Source organism: Leopardus geoffroyi, chromosome D3 (assembly GCF_018350155.1).
Source record: "Leopardus geoffroyi isolate Oge1 chromosome D3, O.geoffroyi_Oge1_pat1.0, whole genome shotgun sequence".
Taxonomy (NCBI): Eukaryota; Metazoa; Chordata; class Mammalia; order Carnivora; family Felidae; genus Leopardus; species Leopardus geoffroyi.
This window is the reverse complement of record NC_059339.1, coordinates 17,820,657-17,841,989: the sequence shown is the minus strand read 5'-3', so window position 1 is coordinate 17,841,989 and position 21,333 is coordinate 17,820,657. Positions and strand designations below refer to the sequence as shown.

The window sequence follows — 21,333 nt, the reverse complement described above, 5'->3', positions numbered from 1 at the left end:
AATAAACAGTATGATGAGCTAGACAGCAGGCATGGGTTTCTACCTGAGCAGGGGTGGATGGGGTGAGGTAGGACCCAAACGGAGGGGGCAGTCTTGGGAAGCTCTGGGGAAGAAGGCTCTGGGCAGAGGGGCCAGCAAGTGCAAAGGCCCTGAGGTGGGAATGAGCTTGGGGAGTCTGAGGGAGAGGCCACTGGGGCTGGAATGGGTTGAGTGAGACAAAAGGTAGGCAGGTAGGGCCTCCGAGGCCAGAGAGAGAGGTTCGGTGGGAAGCAAGCCACTGCTTGGCATAAATCCTGGCGTCTCCTTTCTGCCCTGTGGCACCCGCTAAGGGCCTGTGTTGTGGGTGAAGGAGCATCTAGTAAGCCCCTACTGGGTGCCTGGCTGTCCTGGCCACTTGGATCACGCGACCTCATTTTGCCCTGTAACAGCCCCTCGCGGGTTTTCTACATGAGAGAGGCCCACGCTTGCTCGTGGCCACGAAGGGCAGGTGGCCCTGACCCAGACGCTCTCCCTGAGGCCCTCAGCTCTGTCAGCTCAGCCGGAAAGGGACTCGCCTGCACGAGCAGACCATCCTTTGGTTCAGCTCCCTAGAAAAAAGAGTGGGAAAGGTCAAGAGGAGACAGATCCCGGCGGCCGCCCAAGAAGGCTTGCCAGGAAGCAGGGCCACGCTGTCCCAAGCCTTTGGGGTTAGAACGGATGAGCACCCGCTTGAAGGGAGATGGTCCCCAGGGGCCCTGCCGTTGTGGGAAAGTGAGCAAGACGCTGGGGCTGCGGGGCAAATGGGACAGTGTGAGAAGCTCCCACAAAGCTCCTTTGCCCCCAGACAGTAAACCCCACAGATCCCCGAATTCCTCATTGGGGGTAAGCCCTTGTCTCTTCTTCTTACAATATGCAGATCTCCTCTGAACCCCAGATTGTGATAAATTCTAGAGACTGTAAGTGCCAAGCGCGCAGATGCCAGACACGTCTGAGGGGCTGTCAGACTTAGAGCTCCTCACGGGATCGACGGGCAGTTTTGTCGGGGGCACACTGCTGCCCACGTCCTCCCTCTGCCCAATCCTGCTTTGTTACCCACCCTTCCACAGGTGTTGACGCCAGGGACACGCCCAGATAAATACCCCTCATGCTAACTTGCATATCAGAGTCGGCTTCTTGGGGGAACCTGACCTGTAACAATGATGGTGCTATCGATGGGGACAGTGATGGTGATAACGATGGCGATGATGGGTATGACAGTGATGGTGGCAGTGATAATGGGGATCCTGGTGATGATGATGATGGTGATAATGATGGTGGTAATGATGACGGGGACGTGGTGGTGGTAATGATAATGATGCTGGGGATGGTGGTGGTGGTGAAGGTGAAGGTGATGGTGGTTAACATTTATTGAGCGCTAACTGCATGCCTGGCTCTGTGTCTTTTTTGACTGGAGCTGGGATAATTCGTTCAGTCCTTACAGCAATCCTATGACATAGGGGCTAGCTTTCTGCTGATTTTTCAGAAAGGGAGATCAAAGCTCAGCTTGGTGAAGTGCCTGCTTAAAGTCACACGCAGAGGTCACGGCAGAGCTGGGGTCAGAACCCAAGCCCCCAAGTCCTCGTTCAGGGTTGCTCCCCAAGTGACTCAGGAGGCCAGTGACGCAGGGCTGCATGTGGTGGGGAGGTATTTGGGTAGAGGGGTGTCCAGCCCAGTTTCCACATTGGGGCTTCCTTTGACCCATTGGCTTGAGGTGCCAGGGGCAGGATGGGAGGCCCCTGGAACTTCTTGGGCACAAGCAGCTCTAAGGGCAATAATAGTTGTCCTCACCCGGGGGGCCTTCTGGAGTTATTCTGGGAGCTGGGCTTCTCTGAGGTGCCTAACATGACTTTTCCAAAGATAGCTGGGCGGGGAGGGCGGTGGTGGTATTTGAGGCTGGGCCTGGGGCATAGCCATACCCTGTGGTTGGCCAAGCACCGTGGAGGGAGCTTGCCCAACAAGCCATGTGTGACAGAAGTCACATCTGTGTGTTTCCTGCCCTGTGCAGCCAGACGAGAGCTCTGCGTGACTTTGAAGGACTTAGTGTGAGGGCTGGTCTCGTGGTGAACATACCATAGGTTGGAAGCCTTGAGGTTGTGGTATTTTAAAAAGAGTAACAGTAATAGTGGGAGTAGTAACAGTAGAAGTAACAATAGCTACTATTTGCAATGGTAGTAATGATACCCACGCTCGTAGTAATAATGGCAGCAGAGAGCGTGAGTGGAGTCGTAGCAAGCAGAGGGCCTGGACTCCGGATCAGGCAGCCTGGGGCTAGAATCCCTCCTCTGTCACTTCCTGGCTGTGTGATCTTGGACATGCCCTTTAGCTGGTGGTTTCTTCATCTGAAGAATGGGATAATAATAGCAGGTTAGGAGTCTCCTGGGAGGAGCCAACGAGCTGATCTATAGAAACACCCAGCAACTGTGCCTGGTCCGTAGTCAGGGCTGAGCTGTTGTGCGTAATCATAACAGACACCATAACAATAATGAACTCTATGTATCATATGCTTTATTGCATTCTTTCATTCAGTTGTCAGGTCAACCCGACCGGGTAGGTACTGTTATCGTTCCCATTCTGCAGATGAATACACCGAGGCTTGGGGTGGTTGAGGTCTCCTGTTCGGGGTCCCACAGTGGCAGCCAGGACTTGAACCCCCTCGGTCTGATTCCAGCACTTCAAGCTCACTCGGCTTTGTGCTGCTGCTGCCTCCCTGTGTGGACGTGGCCTTCTCTGGGGAGGTGGTTTTTGGAGGCGTTGGCTGATGTCACCTTGGAGGGTGGAGAAAGCAAGTAGATGGGCCAGAAAGAGCCATTGATGAGGGATGTGCTTCTCATCCATCTTCTGGTTGGGGCTGGAGCTCGTCTGCAGTGTCCCCTCGCTCTACCGAGACTCAGTGGGACCTATAAGTATTCTGTCTTGTCATGAGGGTGGACAGAGTCTGTATTCCTCCCTGAAGTTCAAGGGGCCTCAGTTATCAAGAGATGCCTCTCATTTGCTTGGCATTTCAATAAGACTCCAGGATAGAGACCGCTAGTTTTGACAGGACATGCTTAATGGGAGGTTCTAAAACTGTGCATTCTGATGTGGTCCCAAGTGGCCCAAATCCAGGAATAACATCTAGGGAAGGTTAAATTAGAGACATGGTCATAGTTGTGGTGTGGTGCTTTGAAAGGGGTGGGAGGTGGATAGAGGACCTCAGCGGAGTGCTGGCCTTCTGCTTCCTGGCTGTGTCATCGGGGGCAAGCCATTTCACCATTCTGAGCCTGGTTCTCTGTCCATCCGTCCATCCATTCACCACCCACCCACTATCCATCTATGTATCCATTCACCCATTAACCCACCCATCCCCCCCATGTATTCATCCATCCATCTACCCACCTACCCACCCACTCACACACCCTCCATCCATCCACCCTTCTGTTTACCCACCCATTCATTGGCCCATCCATCCATCTATGTGGACACTTAACCCATGAACCCATTCATCCATCCATCCATCCATCCCCCCCACCTACCAATCCACCCACTCACCCATCCACCCACCCACTTATCTATCTATCCATCCATCCATCCACCCATCCACCCACCAATCCAAACACCCATCCATTCATACACCGAATAAGCATTCAGGGAATCCCCTAGTAAGTTAAGAACTGTACCAGATGCTGGGTCCCATAATTAAGACATTGCCATGAAAATAATCTATGTAATCATCAACAGAAAACTAAATTATGGACCTTCATCTATAGAATGCTGTGCAGCTGTGATGAATGTAGCAGGTCTATAGGAACGGAGAGGGAATGGCCTTCAGAAATATGGTCAAGAGGAAAATAAACATGGCAGAAGTATGTATGGTATGCTACCACCTGTGTGAAAAAGAAACAAAAGGATGGTCTACTTAAACACACGTATACTTGGATGTGCCTAGAGAATTGCTAGAAGGACACCTATGAAACAAGTGTTAGAGATTGCCTTGGGGAAGGAGGCTGGGGAATTAAGGATGGCAAGGAAACTTATATAGGACTCTTCCATTTCAGGCTGTTTGAATTTTTTTCTTGTGGTATGTTACCTATTTAAAAGTGAAAAAAAAGACTTAATGTCTGTGCAATGATACGGAAAAACAAGAGAAAAGCAAACTGCAGTGCTGTCTATGACACGTACGTGATTAAGAAGTATAGGGGACTGCGGGAGCAGAGAGGGGCACCTAGCTCAACCTGGGACAATCCGGGAAGGCTTCTCAGAGGAGGTGATTGATGCCTGAGATGAGGCTCCCAGGCTGAGTGGGGGTTAAGGGAGAATGCCTGGTGAGGGCATTCCTGCCAGAAGCAAGGGAAAAGCCTAACAGTAAGGTTCAGCATGGCTGGGGCAAATCCATCGATGTGGTAGGAAGTTTGGAATTTGTCTGAAGTGCAACAGGGAGCCACGGGCAGGTTTTAAGAAAAGGAGCGACGGAGTCACTTTTGTTTAGGAAGACCCCTCCGGCAGCCACGTGTGAAACGGATCCCAACAGTGAGGCTGGAGGCAGGGAGACCACTGCGGGGGCCAGGAGAGAGATGACGATGGCCTAGACTAAGGCAGACGCTGGGGGCCAGCGAGGATGGGACTCAGGAGCTCTTTTGGAGATGGGAGGTGACACCTCACAGGGCTGTGAGCCTCCAGTGAAATAATCTTAGCAGGCTGATTTGCAAAGGGCGCCGCGGTTCTCGCCCGTGGGTGCATACTGGAAACTCCTGGGGAGCTTTTTAAAAGATACCAGCGCCCAGGCTCCACCCTCGGGACATCAGATTTAATCGGGCGTCGGGGGTTAAAGCAGGCTCCCCGGGGGTTAAAGCAGGCTCCCCGGACGGTCCTGAAGCACAGCCAGCCAAGGGCCGTGGTGCTTGGTGGCGAGTTGGCCAGATGAACGCACGGGGGCTTATCCCGTGTTGGCTTCCTTTCATGTGAATTCTCAAGGCCCAGGTGAGCCTCTGGCCCGCGGGAGGAATCTTTGATGTGTCCTGCCAGCGGGAAACCAGGAAGAAGCCTGGGCCTTGTGGCTTGGGTCAGTTTAAATAAGGGCCCCCTCAGAGGGCTGCCGTGCCAATCAACAGATGACAAACGTCAGGGCCTGGGTGCATGATGGACTCTTCCGACTTGCACGTCAAGATCTCTCCGTGGAGGTTTTCCTTAGAGATGCAGAGACCTAGCCTTCAGCTCATGGAAGGGTAGGCGATGCCCTCGTGTGGTTACCACTAGACTTGTCTGGGGAAAGGAGGGTCTTGAATGTAAGTCAAAAAAAAAAAAAAAAAAAAAAAAATCACTTCTTTTCGCTGCACAAACACCTACTTTGAGGTTTGGGCTGTTCTGGTAATCTTGCTGTGGCTGTCTGCGAGCAGCTCGTGGCGTGTAGAATTCTGGTTCGAGTCTCAGGGGATGTTAACCGGGACAGAAATGTCTCATTTTTTTAAATTACAGAGAAACGCGGTGGGGAATTGCAATGTGGCCACATATAATAAAGAAGGCAACGGGACCGGCTTAGCCTAGAGGGATGGTGAATTAAATAGTAGTGTGCCACACGGGACATTTTGACATGGCTCCACCCGGTGGCCCTAATTTGAGATTCTTATAAAGGCCCACTCTGTGGAGGGAATGGGCTTTGAAGTTCTGCGCCTTCCTCCAGGACTCAGAGGACTTTTCGTTTTCTTTTTCTTTTTCTTTTTTTTTTTTTTACTTTTGAAGAGTTGGAGATTTGAGACGGTTAGATGGTACTTTCTAAGATCACGTTTTTGCTAGAAAATTGGGCCTTTTTAAGTGGGATTTTGGCTGATGCAGGACTGTGGGGTACCTCAAAATGATACCCACAGCTCCGGGGGCAGATGAGGGTCAGGAGGGATGCTGGGTAGAATGTTATTCATGCCTGAGCCAGTGACGGATGTTTTAAAACTTCAGGTCACTGTACATGTGCAGACAGCTCCGAATGAGCTACTCAAATACCACCCCTGTGCAGGGCATGGCAGAGAATGGACAAAGGAAGTTCCCTCCCTGTGCCTGGGCTCCTCCACCACTATCCAGAACCACCCAGGCCATCAGAAGTCAGAGGCATTAGAATCACCTGCCGGGGGGCACCTGGGTGGCTCGGTCGGTTAAGTGTCTGACTTCAGCTCAGGTCAGGATCTCACGGTTCATGGGTTCAAGCCCCCATCGGGCTCTGTGCTGACAGCTCAGAGCCTGGAGCCTGCTTGGGATTGTTTCCCTCTCTCTCTGCCCTCCCCCACTTGCACTGTTTCTCTCTCTCTCTCTCTCAAAAATAAACATTGGGGAAAAAAAAAAAAAAATCTAAAGGGGACCTAAAGTGGAATGATGGGTCTAGAAATCTCCATTTTGAACTCATCCTCCGGGTGTTTTTTTGTTGTTGTTTACTTATTTTGAGAGAGAGCGAGCGAGTGGGGAGGGGCAATGAGAGAGGGAGAGAGAGAATCCCAAGCAGGCTCGCACTGTCAGCATGGAGCCTGATGGAGGGCTCGAACCCACAAACCATGAGATCACGACCCGGGCCAAAATCAAGAGTCAGATGCCCAACTGACTGAGCCACCCAGGCACACCCCCCCCCGCTTTTTTTTTTTAAAGTCGTACTGTCACCGTCTTTAGTATGAATCTGAATTCCGTCAGTGATCTATCTATACATACCCAAATCAATTTCTTGGGTCAAAATTGTAGCTGAATTCATTTTTAAAGTCAAGGTTCCAAATAGCTGGGACAGTTCTCTGAAACGTTAACAGCCTTTCCTCCCACAGGGACGAATCCCTACTATAAAGACCTGTGCTAATTTATTTATCACATTGTATTTTAATGTGATTTATTTCTCAATCTATTAGTTTGCAAAGCACCATGAACAGAGATGGCCCTCTCCTTTCACCTTCACCCCATTCCATAAAGTGTGACACACATCTGGCCATCTCTGTCAGTGGTCTTTACTGACCAGTTTGCTGAGAAAGGTGCACATGCTGTCACGGTTCAGGACCTGGGAGCCCCGGGGGCTCGGGGCGGCACCTGGGGGTGAGTGAGGGATCCAGGAGACAAGGCTTACCAGAGAAAAACATGGTCTTACGTTCTTTTATTATATATATAGATATATGCAAATCTGTTTTATGTACAATAATTGGCTCTCTCAAATAATCCTACCAAGGCCTTCTACTGGTGATCTTCCTCAGACAGGGTCAGCTGAAACGAGGTATCGGTGCACTTCGGGGACCAGCACAGCAGACTCCGTTCCTGATTTCAGCTTTGAGGCCATGCACACAATTCAAAATATACACAAACTGGGTTAAGGCGATAAAAGGGGGCTGAAAGAAAGCACGGGGTCTGGAACGAGTAAACTGTGTATTTTGCTTGCATTAGAGCCACAACGTGACCAGCAAGTGCTGTGCGTGTCTCAGAGGGTCTCGTACTGTAGTGTGAGGGGCTTCTGAACATCTACGGTGATTGTGTGGCGGGTGGACAAACAGCGTATATGACCTGCCGGTCGCTTCGCCGAGGGCTCATTTCTTCTCCGCCTCTCCCTTCTTGGGTTCTTGTTTCAGTTTGTAATCGGCCAGGGCAGCCTTGATCGCATCTTCAGCCAGCACTGGAAGTGGCACAAGGAAAGACAAGCTAAGTTTGGAGGCTCTACAGACAGAGTCTTAGGAATTGCATCTTTCAGAGCTGGAGGGCCGTGGTGCTGGGAAGGGCTTAACAGAGCCGACTAGCCAGGGTGTGGGGGGCGACGGGCAAGCCTGGAAAGCCAACCAGCCGTTTCCTGAGCCAGGCTGCTCCTGTCCAGTGGCTCTGGAGACACACTGGGGTTTAAATACGTGGGATTTGGGCCTGGTCCCTCAGCCTCCTGGAATGCCCTTTCTCTTCTAGAAGACTGGGACACTGTTTTCTTGCAGGGATAGCGTGAGGACTTGCACCAAGTGTCTGATGCATCGGAGGGACAGGAGAAATGGTCTCGTCTGCTCACGTGGAGGTCAGGAATAAAGGTGGTGGATGCTGGCTGAGCAAGCTGGCATGACTTACATATTGCCAACAGGTGGCACCTGCCACATTACTCTCCAGAGACCCCAAGCCTGAACACTTTTACTTTGGAGTCAATGTTACAAATGACGCTATGGGGGAAAATAGAAATGAAGAGTGCTGGAATGACAGCAGCAAGCAAGCCAGCGGCAGAGAGCGGCAGCTGAAGGCTGCGGTACCCAAGGAGGCGGCCAAAAGAGGCGGCTGGGGGTTTTCTGAAGCCGTGTGAAAATGCTTATGAGCTCTGGCCTGGATTCCTGGGTACTTGAAAGTCCAGCTCAGGTGGAAAGAACTCTGGTCTCAGCAGACTTCCTGAAGGCTGTGTTCCACGTCCCTGCCCCAGCACTCTGTTCTCCTGGGGGTCTTACCCTGGGCAGGAGACCGGGCTCTCTGCTGATTTGTAACTAATGTGGTCAGTAAACCTCCATCAGTAAGTGAAGCTGCCATTTCTCATTCCCTCCTTCCCGCAGAAGGTTGAGAGAGAGGATGGAAAAAGCTTTAGACTTAAGGCTGAGACTGAACTAGAAAGCCACGTAGAGGTGTTCAGGCATCTGGGCTTTCGCTTAGGACAGCACAGAGGGGACTAGTGAACGAGCGGACCTGGTCATCCCGTACACAGATGCAGACCTCGACAGAACAGCGCCTGGGAAAGGACGCGACAACACACATACAACAGATGGGATCGTGGCAAAAGCTTTTCACCTTTACTGGTCTGAACTTGACTCCGATGGGGTGGGAACAGCACAGATTCTGGCATCAGAGATTGGGGGCTAGGTGCTGGCTTTCCCACTTAGAAGCCATGGAACTGGGGCGCTTTAACCTGAGCCCCGCTTTCCTGGTCTGTAAGAGGGACACGTAATGACACCTTCTGTGGACTAGCAGACGTTTCTGAGGCTGAGAAATGATGCCACGAAGTGCTCAGCATGATGCCCACCACACACGACCTCCTGGAAGATCCTCCTGGAGACGACTGTGTCACCCGGGGTTTAACCCTCTCAAGGCTACAGAGACAGACTCCGCGATGAAAATGGACTTGCCCGTACCCTGCACAAATGCCAGCTGATACATGACAAACTCCCAACTGCCCCAGCTTGTTGGATTCTGGAGCAGAGACTTACTGGAGCAGTGCAGTTTCACGGGGGGAAGGCAGAGCTCCTTGGCGATGTCTGTGTTCTTGATGGTCAGGGCTTCCTCTACCTGAGACACGTGAAAGACCAACAGTTTTAGCAGCGATGCTCTCGCTTAAAGAACAGGCAGTAAGAAAAGAGAAGGTCAAAGAGGCCCTCCGGACAGGGTGGTGGGGGATGATTTCCCTTTAACAGCCCCAAAGGCCCCTCGCTTGTGCATCAAGGCTGCAGCTGGGACGCTCAAGGGTGGAGTTCACACACCCCGGCGCTTGGCCAGGGTCAGCAAGGCCGACAAAGACGGTCCCACAAGCCAGCCAGTGAGGAGTCCCTTAGGGGTCTGCTGGAGGCCAGCGACATGAGTCTTTTTTTTTTTTTTAAAGCCAGGGATTTCCTATTCTGGTTTTGTGAATACCAGCTTTACTGATGGTCTTATACCAAATGTTTAGAATAAATCCCTTCAACTAGAAGTGCTAAAGAGTGTCAGCGAGGTCAGAGAGATGGCAGATAGGCCAGTGGCACAGACAGGTCTTGGGGTGAGAGGTCTCTTTAGGCCCCTCCTCTGCCTAAAGGAAGACCTGTCTCCTTGAAACACACTAGGATGCCTGGGTTTGGTTGAGTGCCCAAGGGCACGTGAGGCAGGCCTACATGGCATGGAGCCCCACTGCTTAAGGAATGCCAGATTTCCCCATCTGCCCCCCCGTTTCCCAATTCTGCTGACTTCAATGATTATACTTCACATTCTGTTCCTAGTAACTCAGATAGGAGGACTTCAAGGTCATAGAAAGGCCCTCTTTCCTCCACTTTCTGGTCACAACTCAAAGGCCAGATCCTGGGAGCACAGGTGCCTTGTCTCACTTCCCCTTCCCCTGAGGACAGTGCTTAAGCACAAATGACTTCAGAGCCACCTCCTGCCAGAACAGGTTAGGTGTGTGCTCGCCAGAGGAGCTTGCCAGCCAGAAGGCCTTGAGCCCCAGGAGGCGGGTGGCACGTGGCCTGGCACTCCACATTGCTGTAGAGCTGCCCAGCTCCCCAAGCACACCCCTCCGTGACTCAGCTCCCTGAACTTGATCCCTTGGGGCTGCAAAGATAAGCAGCCCTGCATTTTGGCTTTTCGGAGAGGTTTTAATGACTGGATTTTAGAAACTCCAGCTCTTCACTGCATGTGGGACCTTCTACCTCTGCAGCTGCTGGGAAAGAGGCTTTGGCAGAGAAAAGGACAGAAAAGATGTTCCAGCCTCTCTCATTTCTACCCTCTGAGGACCTGCTGATCAGCCACCGGGATCACTGTTCTGATTTATTTGTTCACTTTGCCTCCATCTTCGCTGTTTTTGATTCTTTAATCCCTCTTTTAGCACAGGCTAGTTTGTTATTTCACGAATCCTTACAAGCCACCTGCAGTCCTTCCTGAAATATGATGGAAGGAAATAAACAAGAACACAAACCACGATATAACCTCTCCCATCCTTAAACTCCTAGGAAATTATAACATAATCAGCAACCTGGGAGAAAGCCACAGATTTCTTTGTAGTTCTTTTTTGTTAGAGGGGGAGGTGAAGATCTTTTTTCTACATAATTAAAAACAAAAGTAAAACCATCAAAATCCCTGAACAAATAAAAATGATCAACCCCCCCCCCGCCCCCATTAAAATACACCTAACAAAATTATCCGTAATTCTCAACGTAGAGAAGAATTTAATCAAAACCTGAGTAGGAGAAATTTAAAAAGTTATTAGAATATTTTGAAAAAAAATCACAGTGACTCCCCGGCCCCAACAAGACCCTTCCCTGAATTCAGAGGCAGGTTTGTTGGGAATGTGATTTAATTCTCTCAGTTTGTAGGCAACCTTACCGTCTTCCCTTTTACCCACTCGGTGGCTAATGAGCTGGAAGCAATTGCAGACCCACAGCCAAATGTTTTAAACCTGGCATCCACAATCTTCCCCTGTTCATCTACTTGAATCTGAAAAAGAGACAGGAGTTAAGCAGTGATTCCTGGTGCCGCCCTGTAGAACTTGGGTTCTCCCCAAGGGCTTTGGTCTTGATTTTCACACTTTTAAGTTCTGGCATTAATGACTACTAAATTTGCTTTGCTTTGGCAAAGGGCTCAGTGGTGAAAAGTGTAGGAACAACTATCACAACCATACAGGCCTACCTGGTAAAGACAGGCTGAAGAATGTGCCCCCCTCCCTCCGTGTTTTGTTTTTGTTCTGCAAGCCTAGCTTGCTTTTTGGCTATGAAGGTCTGCTGCTCATGGCTCTCAGTCAATCTGTAGGTTTAAGCCCTGGGAGAGTCTGCAATAAGGCCTCTGGTTAATGCTTTTCAGTTTGGCATGAAATGACATCTAGTGGTTCCCTCCTGCCTCCCCTCTGTTTTCCAAGACAGGCATGAAGACCTCTGGCAAGCTTGCTACTCACTCCCCAAGGTGAAGTAGATGTGGTCAAAGGTACAGTTTACCCAAAGTGCCAGTCCCTCCCTTTCTGTTGTCTCCCATTTGGGGGGAGGGTTGATATACTGCCATTTCCTGTCTCACCGGGGATTGCTAACTGAACGGTTGTGGTTTTCCTTTGAAACTCTACCGAGCTGAGGTTGGAATTTAAGCTGAGACAGTAGAAAAGGGAGACTGGTTTACTCTGTCAGAAGGGGTCGGCGTAGTGTATTAAGAAGGAGAACTAACACTCAGCTCCCACTCTAATGATTGGTGACAGCAGCTCATCCCATCCTGTCCTAGGAATCCAGATGGAGACCAAATGAAATGCTGTAGGTGCAAATGGTTTGTGAACTAAAAGATGAAAACCAGTGGCACCTGTAATTTCATCACATCACCACAAGCTGGCGCTCCCACCAATCCGGTTCCAACGTTTTTTGATGTCTTGTCAAGGGACCCTACATTCCTAGGATTTTCATAATGATCAACAACCTGAAATGAGAAGGTTAAGAGAAGACATGATCACTCTTTCTTGTTACCGCCCCCGCGCCCCCACTTGATGGTAAGCTCCTTGCAGCCAGCAAGCAGAACCTGACAAACAATCACTGAACACCAAACTTCACCTCAGCAGAAGGGCTTACACTTTATGTCCATGAGACTTTATAACCCCATCTTTTTGTAGCTCTTCTCCAACTACCTTCAGACATTTGGGATGCTGGAGGAAAATCAGCAAAATCATGTCTTAATTCCACAGGGTTTTTAATCACAAGTCATTGGGATCAAATAGCATTTATGTTATTTCCAAATAAAATCCATCTTCAAAGGGTAATGATTACTATTAACAATTCTAAAATGAATTATGGTCCAGCAATTGAAGGACTGCCCAGAAGCCTCAAGGAGAATGTTCCAGGAGGAACAATGCTATGGAATGCATTTGTGTGTGATAAAATAACCGTCCTATGACTGTATTTCAAGGCCCTGAAATCGCTCTGGTGGAGCAGCGCACCCTGGTGGTTGAAAGGCTGCTAGCCCACGTTCGCGGAGCGTGTATTGTCAACAAAACACACCCCTGGGTGGGGGAGGAGCGAAGTCCCTGCAACCGTGCAGAAGCCAGAACGGAATGATAATCTGGCATACAAGAGGCTTTAATGTAACCTCGAGGCTTGTCTACCAGTTAGTCGTAAGTCTCCCTACCTTCCAGTTTGCTTTCCCCACTTACCGGACCACGGATTTTGACTCCAAGCCCAAGGACGTACAAAATAGTAAGCTAAATCTGGACTTTTTGCCCCATGTTGATTTACCGCGTCCTTCAGGTAGTCCTTTTCTGAGTGGGAGAGTTTCATGTCTAGGGGACTCCACGCCCTCGGAAGGCAAGGGCTGCAAACTAGGCACCTATCCCTACACCCCCGGCTCCTTTCCTTTCCGTCCGCCAAAAAAGACAAAAATTAAAATATTGTGACTGTTGATTACGAGTCTGACTCCACTCGGAGCCTAAGGGCTCCGACAGCAAGAACCGCACCACAGATGATCCCCGTGTGTTGGGCACCAGGCCGAGGACTCCACAAGCACTACCTAGCTCGTGTAGATGAATGCCAAGACCTCATTTTACAAATGGGGAAAACAGGTTCAGCGCAGAGCAGTGACTTCCCCAAGGTCACCTGGCCAGGGCAATAGCCTGGCTGAAGCCGGAGCCCGCGCCAGTGTGTGCGTTTATCCCTGAAGTCAGGCTGCCAGATTACAACAGAGGCCTCCTTCCCGGGCTGTTGCGTTTTAAGGCTGGGATGCCCGAAATCGCAGCCAGCGGCGGGGCCCACGGGCAGCGGTTAGTTTTATTTCAGGCGCAGGTAGTCACTGCGCAGCAAACGAAAGCTAGTCCAGGCAGAGGCGCGCGAGGGGACGGCCCCCACCCTGGCTGCACTGGGGCCTCCCGAGGCCGCGCACAACCCCGCAACCGCTCCTCTCTAGGCCGGGCCTCCGCCGGGCGCTGACCTACCTGAGTCCCTCAGGTGGTCCTCGTCCTCCCGCCCCCTTGCCGGTGCGGGCCCCGCGCAGCCCCTCATCAGCCCCTACCTTCTTGTGATACAGCCGGGCCGGAGCCGACAGCTCCCGGGCGGGCACGCGCGGGCTTCGGAGCAGCAGGGCGGACGCCGCCCGCCTCAGACGGCCCGCTCCAGCCGTAGCCATCTTGCGGGCTTGCGCCTGCGCAGGCCGAGCGCGAGACCGAGGGGAGGGGTGCGCCCGCGAGTCGGCTCTCCGCTTAGAGCGCGCACCCTTTTACGTCACCGCGACTTCGCGCCTGCGTCCTTCCCCTCTGTGCGCAGGTCCCCGTTTGGCCCCGCCTTGACCACGCCCCTCCGGGGGTGGGCGGGACACGGAGCTAAAGGATCGAAGGCGGAGGGCTAATTCTTCCTGTAGGCTTGTGGATCTCATGGGGTGCTGGAGCTGCAATGGGGACCCAGATTTGCGTTCACAAAGCCTACCGCCGGAGTGGGCGCAGTGGATCAACCAGTCTACTTCTCTTACCCCCACTTTTCAGCTTCAGGAGTTGAGGGTCAGAGAGATTTAGTAACTTGTCCAAGGTTGCCCAGGCATTTGGGAAGCTCTGACAACCCTGGTTCCCGTGTGACCCTATGCGAATGACTTCACCTCTTTAAGCCTTGATCCTGACTTTTGTACTAATTCAAGGACAATTCATTCATTGAGCAAATAAACGTGGAGTACCTACCATGTGGCAAGGCGCTGTACTAGTCTTTGGGGATCCAAGGGAAAGAAAAAACACATTCATTGCTTACATAATTAACCTTGCTAAGAGGGAGAGAGGCAACAAATAAACATCAGTATTTTCCTACTAAAAAATGAGCTTGAGGACGCGAACACACCATGCCCTGATTTTTAAAGAAGTGCAGATATGAATTTATGTCTGCATCTATTTCTCTTTTCATAAAGAGTAATTTATATGACAATGCTTGGAAATGAAGAGTTTCTAAATAAGTGTAGTCATGTGATTTATTAATCGAGGTTTGCAGAATATGATCTTAAAAAACCAGAAAACTCACACATTTATTTAATGCCCAGTAGGCACCAGGTATTACATAAAGGGGAGGAATCTCTTTGGGAAATGGGTTTTTCTTGTGAATGGTGCAATTGATCCTTCCCCTGAAAACTTGTTTTCTCTGCGTTTGAGGCTCAGTTACTGCGGAGACTGAAACAAACACCAGGTCGGGCTAGGTGGGAAGGCAGGCGTTTATGCCTAGATTCCTTTTGACCTTCTCAAGATGGCGCCAAACCCTTCCCTTCAATCATCACTTCATGACTTCCTCTATGGCCTGCACTTCTGTACAAAGACTCAACTTCTGTCTAAAGTTGCGATGGAACATGCGCTGTGTTAGGGAGTTTTTCCTCTATGACTACTTTTACACGTATGTAAATGTGTAACCGCTTTTTAAAACCCACGATCGTGTTCTGATGTAGCCAAAGAATGGAACTGACCAAAGAGGTTAAGAGCAGCACAAGCACCAAGTTTATTAGGATGAGAGTGAAACAAAGAGACCCCTGTGACCTGGAAGGGGCTCCTTAAAGAGGAGGCTCCTTAAGTCGTTGGAGAGGGAGGGCTTGTATGGGCTACAGTGGTGGGACCTTTTGAGGTGTGACTGTGCAGCTAATGAACACGGATATGGGCCCTGACAGATTGTTCCAGGAAGTGGGTGTCTCAGTCCTGTACTTTCTGCTCTGCTATTAACAAGGGGCCACTTATCCCTATCTGCCCAAGGTCAGTCTGTCTCCTGTCACAGTCCCCCCTTAGAGGAGGTGACCCCAACTGCCCTTGGGGTATGTGGGTGGTGACCTCTCTGACTTCTTCATGCTGGGATGGGGCATGGAGGTGAGTGGCAGCTAGAGTCCCTCCCTGTGGGGTCTGTCTCGTGGCCCCCAGTAAAGGTCTAGTGGCACTTCCATTGCTGGGTACACTGATAGGACCATTTGCAGGTGTAAAGGACTCTGGGCAAGAAGCAACAAACCAGGTGAGTGCACTGAGAATATAAAGTCCTAAGAGGAGCATTAAGGAAGGGGTTAATAAGGGAGCTGTTAGTGGCCAAAGCCAGCGCGAACAGTTGAGCCCTTAGGGAGCCCCACCAATTGGAAAGAGCCTCTATGGAGATGACCAGACTGTTGGAGGAATCGAGACGTGTGGCCATCTGTCCCGCTATTGATGTAGAAACAACGTTCTTCCTTAAGGCAGGCACAGGATCACCCACTGCACTTGAGGTTAGCAAGTCTCAGGCCTGTCGGTTTTTTATTTTTAAAAATGTTTTTATTTTTTTTAACGTTTATTCATTTTTGAGAGAGAGAGAGCATGAGCGAGGGACAGGGAGAGAGAGAGGGAGACACAGAATCTGAAGCAGGCTCCAGCCTCTGAGCTGTCAGACAGAGCCTGAGGTGGGGCTCAAACCCATGAACCGTGAGATCATGACCTGAGCCGAAGTCAGATGCTTAACCGACTGAGCCACCCAGGCGCCCCATAGGCCTGTCGGTTTTGAAGTGTGACTCCTGCCAAGGAGTTCACCTGCTCTGCAGGTGTTTGTATCCCCTTGATGGTCTCCCTCAATGTCTTGGCCAGTTGTGCCGAGAGGTCTACGGAGGTGCCTCCTAGGGCTGTTCCAGACGCTCCCGACAATCCAGTGAACAGAGAGACCAGAAGGGGAGCAATAGCCACCCTTTGGACCCTGGTCAAGGATCATTTAGAACCTGCAGCATGCTGCTGGAACCAGGCGCATCATCAGCTGGGGGAGCTATGAAAGCGAGGAAGCACTGCCCTCTCCATAAGGGCGGCAGCGTGATGTACTCCCTGATTCCACAGAACAAACCCTCTTCCACCCGGAGGTTTACGTGGAAGTCGTAAGTAAAGAGGGCTTGCGGTCTACTTGTTGCAGGGGGGCCCCCTGACAATCTGCTTCAAATTAGGGAGGCGTCTGAGTCTTTCCCGTATGGTGGATGCAAGGAAGCTGGAGGGATATGTTTTGAGGAAGAATTCTTGGGACGAGAGGAGTGGTGTGGACGCCAGACTTAAATTTGCTGAATTATAAGAGACGGTAGACCTTCTGGCTACACGGACATTGCCTGCGGTGCAGGAGGTTGTGCGCTTTGGGGGATACTGGGCTCGGAGGAAACGTCGAGGAAAAGGTGATATTTATCAGTGTTCTTACACGCACTGAGAGAACTACAGCGGGAAGAGTTCCAGGTCTCCTTCCGCAGAGGCTCTAGTGACTTGGGATGTGAGATTACATTGAGATGTGGGGAGATTACCTGTGAAGAGACCCGTGTGTGGGATGGACGTTGACTTTTCAAAGCAGATTGGGAAGGCGGCACTGGCGTTGAGGTGGAGTCGGTCCAACCGGGCGAGGGTGAGGGTACCACTGGACCAAGGGGTGTTGTTCCTTTTAGTTTCCGTATCCTCCTTCCAGGCTTTGAAGAACAGCCGTTCAATGTGAGCGCCGGGGAGAGGACTGGTAGAGGAGATGAAGGGGGTGACAGTGTCATTGGCTCAGAGCCACACAGACGTGGGGGCTGGGATGACTGTGCCTAAAGAATCCTTCCCACAGATCCAGCAGTCAGTTAAGATAAAGGCAGCGGCAATTAATGGAACCCACTCGAGGATTCCCCGTGGCGGCCGGCACCATAAGAGTGTGAGATATAGAAATATTAAAGCCCTAGGGGTCATGGTGTTGTTATGAGACGTTTAAGGGGTGGAGCACTTCTCTGAACTTCTTGAAGAGCAATTGTAGGTCTTCAATAGGCTCACAAATGTACTTGTCTCCTTCCTTCTGAGGATCGTCTGGAGCTCGCCAGGGCTTTAGATGAGTGTGGTGAATCCAAGCATCTCCTCCTGAAATCTTACCAGCAGAAGGGGTGGAGAGGATCACCAGGCAGGGGTCCTCTCAGGAAGGCTGAAGAGAGGGGGAAGGAGGAGGAAGAGATTGAACTAGAACTGGATGCCCGGGCTCAAATAGAGGTCCTCCTTGTATGCGCTGTGTGGTATTTTCGTTTTCTTGTAGTGCCCTCTGGAATTTGGAAGGAGAAATGACATGTTTGACCTGTTACTTGTCAAATAATATGTCGTTGGTTAGAAAGGGTCTCCCATAAAGCGTCTCGGAGGGGCTAAAGCCAGACCAGCCCTGAGGAGTATTCCTCATTCCCAGCAAGGCAATAGGCAAGACCTGTATCCAGGGGAGGCTCATCTCTTGAGCAAACTTTTTTTAGGTGCCTCTTTAGAACCCCGTTTGCCCTCTCAACCTTTCCTGAGGACTGGGGTCTCCAGGCACAATGTAGGTGGTACCGAATACCTAGGGCAGCAGAGATGCCCTGTGTGATGGACCATTATCACTCTGAACGCTTTCAAGCAACCCAAATCGGGGAATAATTTTTTTTTTTAATTTTTTTAAATGTTTCTTTATTTTTGAGAGAGAGACAGAGCATGAGTGGGGGAGGGGCCGAGAGAGAGAGAGGGAGACACGGAATCTGAAGCAGGTTCCAGTCTCTGAGAGGTCAGCACAGAGCCTGATGCGGGGTTTGAACCCACAAACTGCGAGATCATGACCTGAGCCGAAGTCGGACGCTTAACAGGCGCCCCAGATCGGGGAATAATTTCATGTTCAATTGTCTTAATTACTTCCAGGGCCTTTTCCATCTTACTGGGGAAGACCTCAATCCAACTGGTGAAGGTGCCCACCCACACCAGTAGGTACTGTATTCCTGGAGTTTTTGGCAAATACCGGCCAATCTTCCCCCAGGAAAAGACCCTGTTTGTTGGACTCCTTGGAGGAGCCACCCGATGGTGCTTGGGGTTATTTATTTATTTATTTATTTATTTATTTATTTATTTTTGATATATTTCTCAGGATCCTACCACCTGCTCAACAGTCTAAATTTTTTTATGTTTTTATTTATTTTTGAGACAGAGAGAGACAGAGCATGAGCAGGGGAGGGGCAGAGAGAGAGGGAGACACAGAATCGGAAGCAGGCTCCAGGTGCTGAGCTGTCAGCACAGAGCCCAATGCGGGGCTTGAACTCACGGACCGTGAGATCATGACCTGAGATGAAGTCGGACGCTCAACCGACTGAGCCACCCAGGTGCCCCTAGTCTAATTTTATTTCCTGTGAAGAACTTACACGTCCACTGAAGTGTCCCATCTCTTTCCAGGTGGATGATTGATGGAAGGTTTTAAGCAGTTTCCATCTGGTAGCAATGGGCAACAAGATCTTCCCCTGTTCATCCTGTAGCCATCCCGAGGGCAAGAGGGTAAATCGCCAGGACAGGGTTCTCATGGTTTCTTTGTCGCTGTATTGGGGTTTCATGGGTTGTAAGGGGGGTTCCCAAAAGAGAGGAGCTATTTTGTTTTTATGGGGAAACACTATTAGCTGCCTATTTGGCTGTGGCATCAGTCCTTTTATTTCCCTTTGCAACCTCATCTGGTCCTTTTTGGTGGCCTTTACAGTGTGTTGGGGGAAGAGACTGAGGTCATGGGCACCTGGGTGGCTCTGTCCCTTAGCGTTCAACTTCAGCTCAAGTCATGATCTCATGGTTCGTGAGTTCAAGCCCCATATTGGGCTCTGTGCTGCCAGCGCAGAGCCTGCTTCGGATCCTCTGTCCCCCTCTCTCTGCCCCTCCCCCGCTTGCACTCTCTCAACAATAAATAAACATTGAAACACACACACACACACACACACACACACACACACACACACACACACACACACACACACACAGACTGAGATCAGTAAATGACCTATCTCCTGATGGAACTGGATAGGAGTCCCAGTGGCTGCTAGAAAGTTTCTTTCTCTCCAGATGACAGCATGGCCATGAAGGACCAAGTAGGCATACTTAAAGTCTGTACAGATGTTTAGGTAAGATCATCTTAGGTAAAAAGATGAACTTTTTACCTTCACTAAAGCTCCAGGACCCGGGTGAGGGCTATAAACTCCACAAGAGGAGTTTGAAGATGAAAGGTAGAAAATGCGGACCGGGGAGATGAGCCACGCCAGAGTGTCAGAATCGGAAGCAAGTAGCCACCTTCCACTGTAGTTTGGGAAACCTGTGAGTAGGACCCCTTGGAAGTCTCCCGGGTCACTCCTGGGAAGATTTCCGGGGGATCAGTCCTGGGCTTCTCCACTCATTTCCCGAAGGGAGAGGCTGGTCGAGACAAAGAGGAAAATTGAGCGGGATACCCAAACGGGCGGTCAGGGGTCAGTTTCCGCCAGCGCCTTCAGGCGTCCACCAAAGAGTAGTTCAGTCAGGACGCATCAGTTGTTGTTTGCCCTCCCCTAAGTCCCATGCATCGGGAAACTGGGTCTCCAATACATCCACGTTCCCAACTCCGTTTGGGGCGCAGCTGGGAGAAGACCCAGGGAACCTGTCACCCGAGGCTTTGAGAATGGCAACGCCCCATTCGCTCTTAACTGGCTAACAGGTGCCCATAGTTTGAGAGTTCGTGTGAGATAGGAAAAGAGGGTGCCGACTGCTCCTTACTTACCGTTAGAAGACGCGGAGATCTCCAAGGAGCCTTCAAAGCTGTAACCGTTTTTTAAAGCCGGGATTGTGTTCTCAAAAATGGAACCGATCAGCAAGGTTAAGAGCAGCACAGGCACCAGGTTTATGAGGGCGAGGACGAAACAAAGAGACTCTCGCCACCCCGGAGGGGCTCCTTAAGGAGAAAGCCACTAGGGCATCCGAGGGGAGGGCTTCTGTGGGTTACAGTGGCGGGACATTTTGAGGGGGAGTAACCGTGCAGCTGCTGAACCTGGATATGGTCCCCGGCGGATTGTCCCAGGAAGTGGGTGTCTCAGACGGTCCTGTCCTTTCTGCCCTCTTGTTGTTATCAAGGAGCCACTTATGCCTAACTGCCCAAGGTCAGGCTGTCTCCTGTCTCAAAAGCAATACAAAATTTCGTGTATTCCCAGATTTTCCCGTCACCCGAGGCTCACAGTTTCCCATTCGGTGGCCCGAGAGCGGGGTTTTAAGCAGGCGAACGCCGCGGGCAGCTTCTACTTTCGCGGGTCCTCGGCCGCCGAGAGAAGACCCGAGAGTCACTGGAAGCGCAAGATGGCGACGGCGGCCGCAACATCGGCTTCGGAAGCGGAGGCCGAGCCTAAGGCCGGGCCCACCGCGGAGGGCGAGGAAGATGAGGTTAAGGCGGCTAGGACGAGGAGGAAGGTGTTGTCGCGGGCCGTGGCCGCTGCGACGTACAAGGCCATGGGGCCGGGGTGGGACCAGCAGGAGGAAGGCGTGAGTGAGAGCGATGGGGACGAGGAGTACGCCATGGCTTCCTCCGCGGAGAGCTCCCCCGGGGAGTACGAGTGGGAGTACGACGAAGAGGAGGAGAAGAACCAGCTGGAGATCGAGCGGCTGGAGGAGCAGGTGTGTCCGTGGCTGGGGCGGCGGGCTCCTTCCCTGTGGTTCCCAAGCGCCGGCCCTTCTCCCCGGTGCCCGGCCTCCGGCGGTAATTAAAGCTCCCAAGGCCGCAAAACCGCTATTAATCACCGCAGCTCCCATCGTTTGGGCGCTTCCTGCTTGCCGGGTGCTTTGCGAGTGTCGTCCCCTTGAACTTGCGCAGCGACCTAGTGAAGGAAGTAGTGTTATTCCCCGTTTTCCCGGAGGGGATTGAGGCTCCTCGTGGAGGGAATTATCTTGCAGCAGATTACACTTCTGCAAGTGGCGGCCAGGCCTTGAACTTTGAAACG

The 21,333-nt window shown here is 51.3% G+C and overlaps 2 protein-coding genes across 3 annotated transcripts in view; one reads left to right on the top strand and one right to left on the bottom strand.

Moving 5' to 3' along the window:
* Positions 1 to 7,093: 7,093 nt before the first annotated feature.
* ISCU (iron-sulfur cluster assembly enzyme) lies at positions 7,094 to 13,857 on the bottom strand. Its single transcript, XM_045458235.1, has 5 exons — positions 13,669 to 13,857; positions 11,977 to 12,090; positions 11,023 to 11,133; positions 9,165 to 9,243; positions 7,094 to 7,618 (listed from the first exon to the last, which is right to left on the bottom strand). The coding sequence occupies exons 1-5, from the start codon at positions 13,780 to 13,782 to the stop codon at positions 7,533 to 7,535; spliced, it is 504 nt and encodes a 167-aa protein (XP_045314191.1). The 5' UTR covers positions 13,783 to 13,857; the 3' UTR covers positions 7,094 to 7,532.
* A 6,804-nt stretch (positions 13,858 to 20,661) lies between these two features.
* SART3 (spliceosome associated factor 3, U4/U6 recycling protein) overlaps positions 20,662 to 21,333 on the top strand; it is a 36,296-nt gene continuing 35,624 nt past the window's right edge. For both annotated transcript variants that reach the window (XM_045458233.1, XM_045458232.1), the window contains exon 1: positions 20,662 to 21,010. In XM_045458233.1, the coding sequence (XP_045314189.1) occupies positions 20,696 to 21,010 (315 nt within the window). In that variant the 5' untranslated portion in view covers positions 20,662 to 20,695. The remainder of the gene's footprint in view (positions 21,011 to 21,333) is intronic.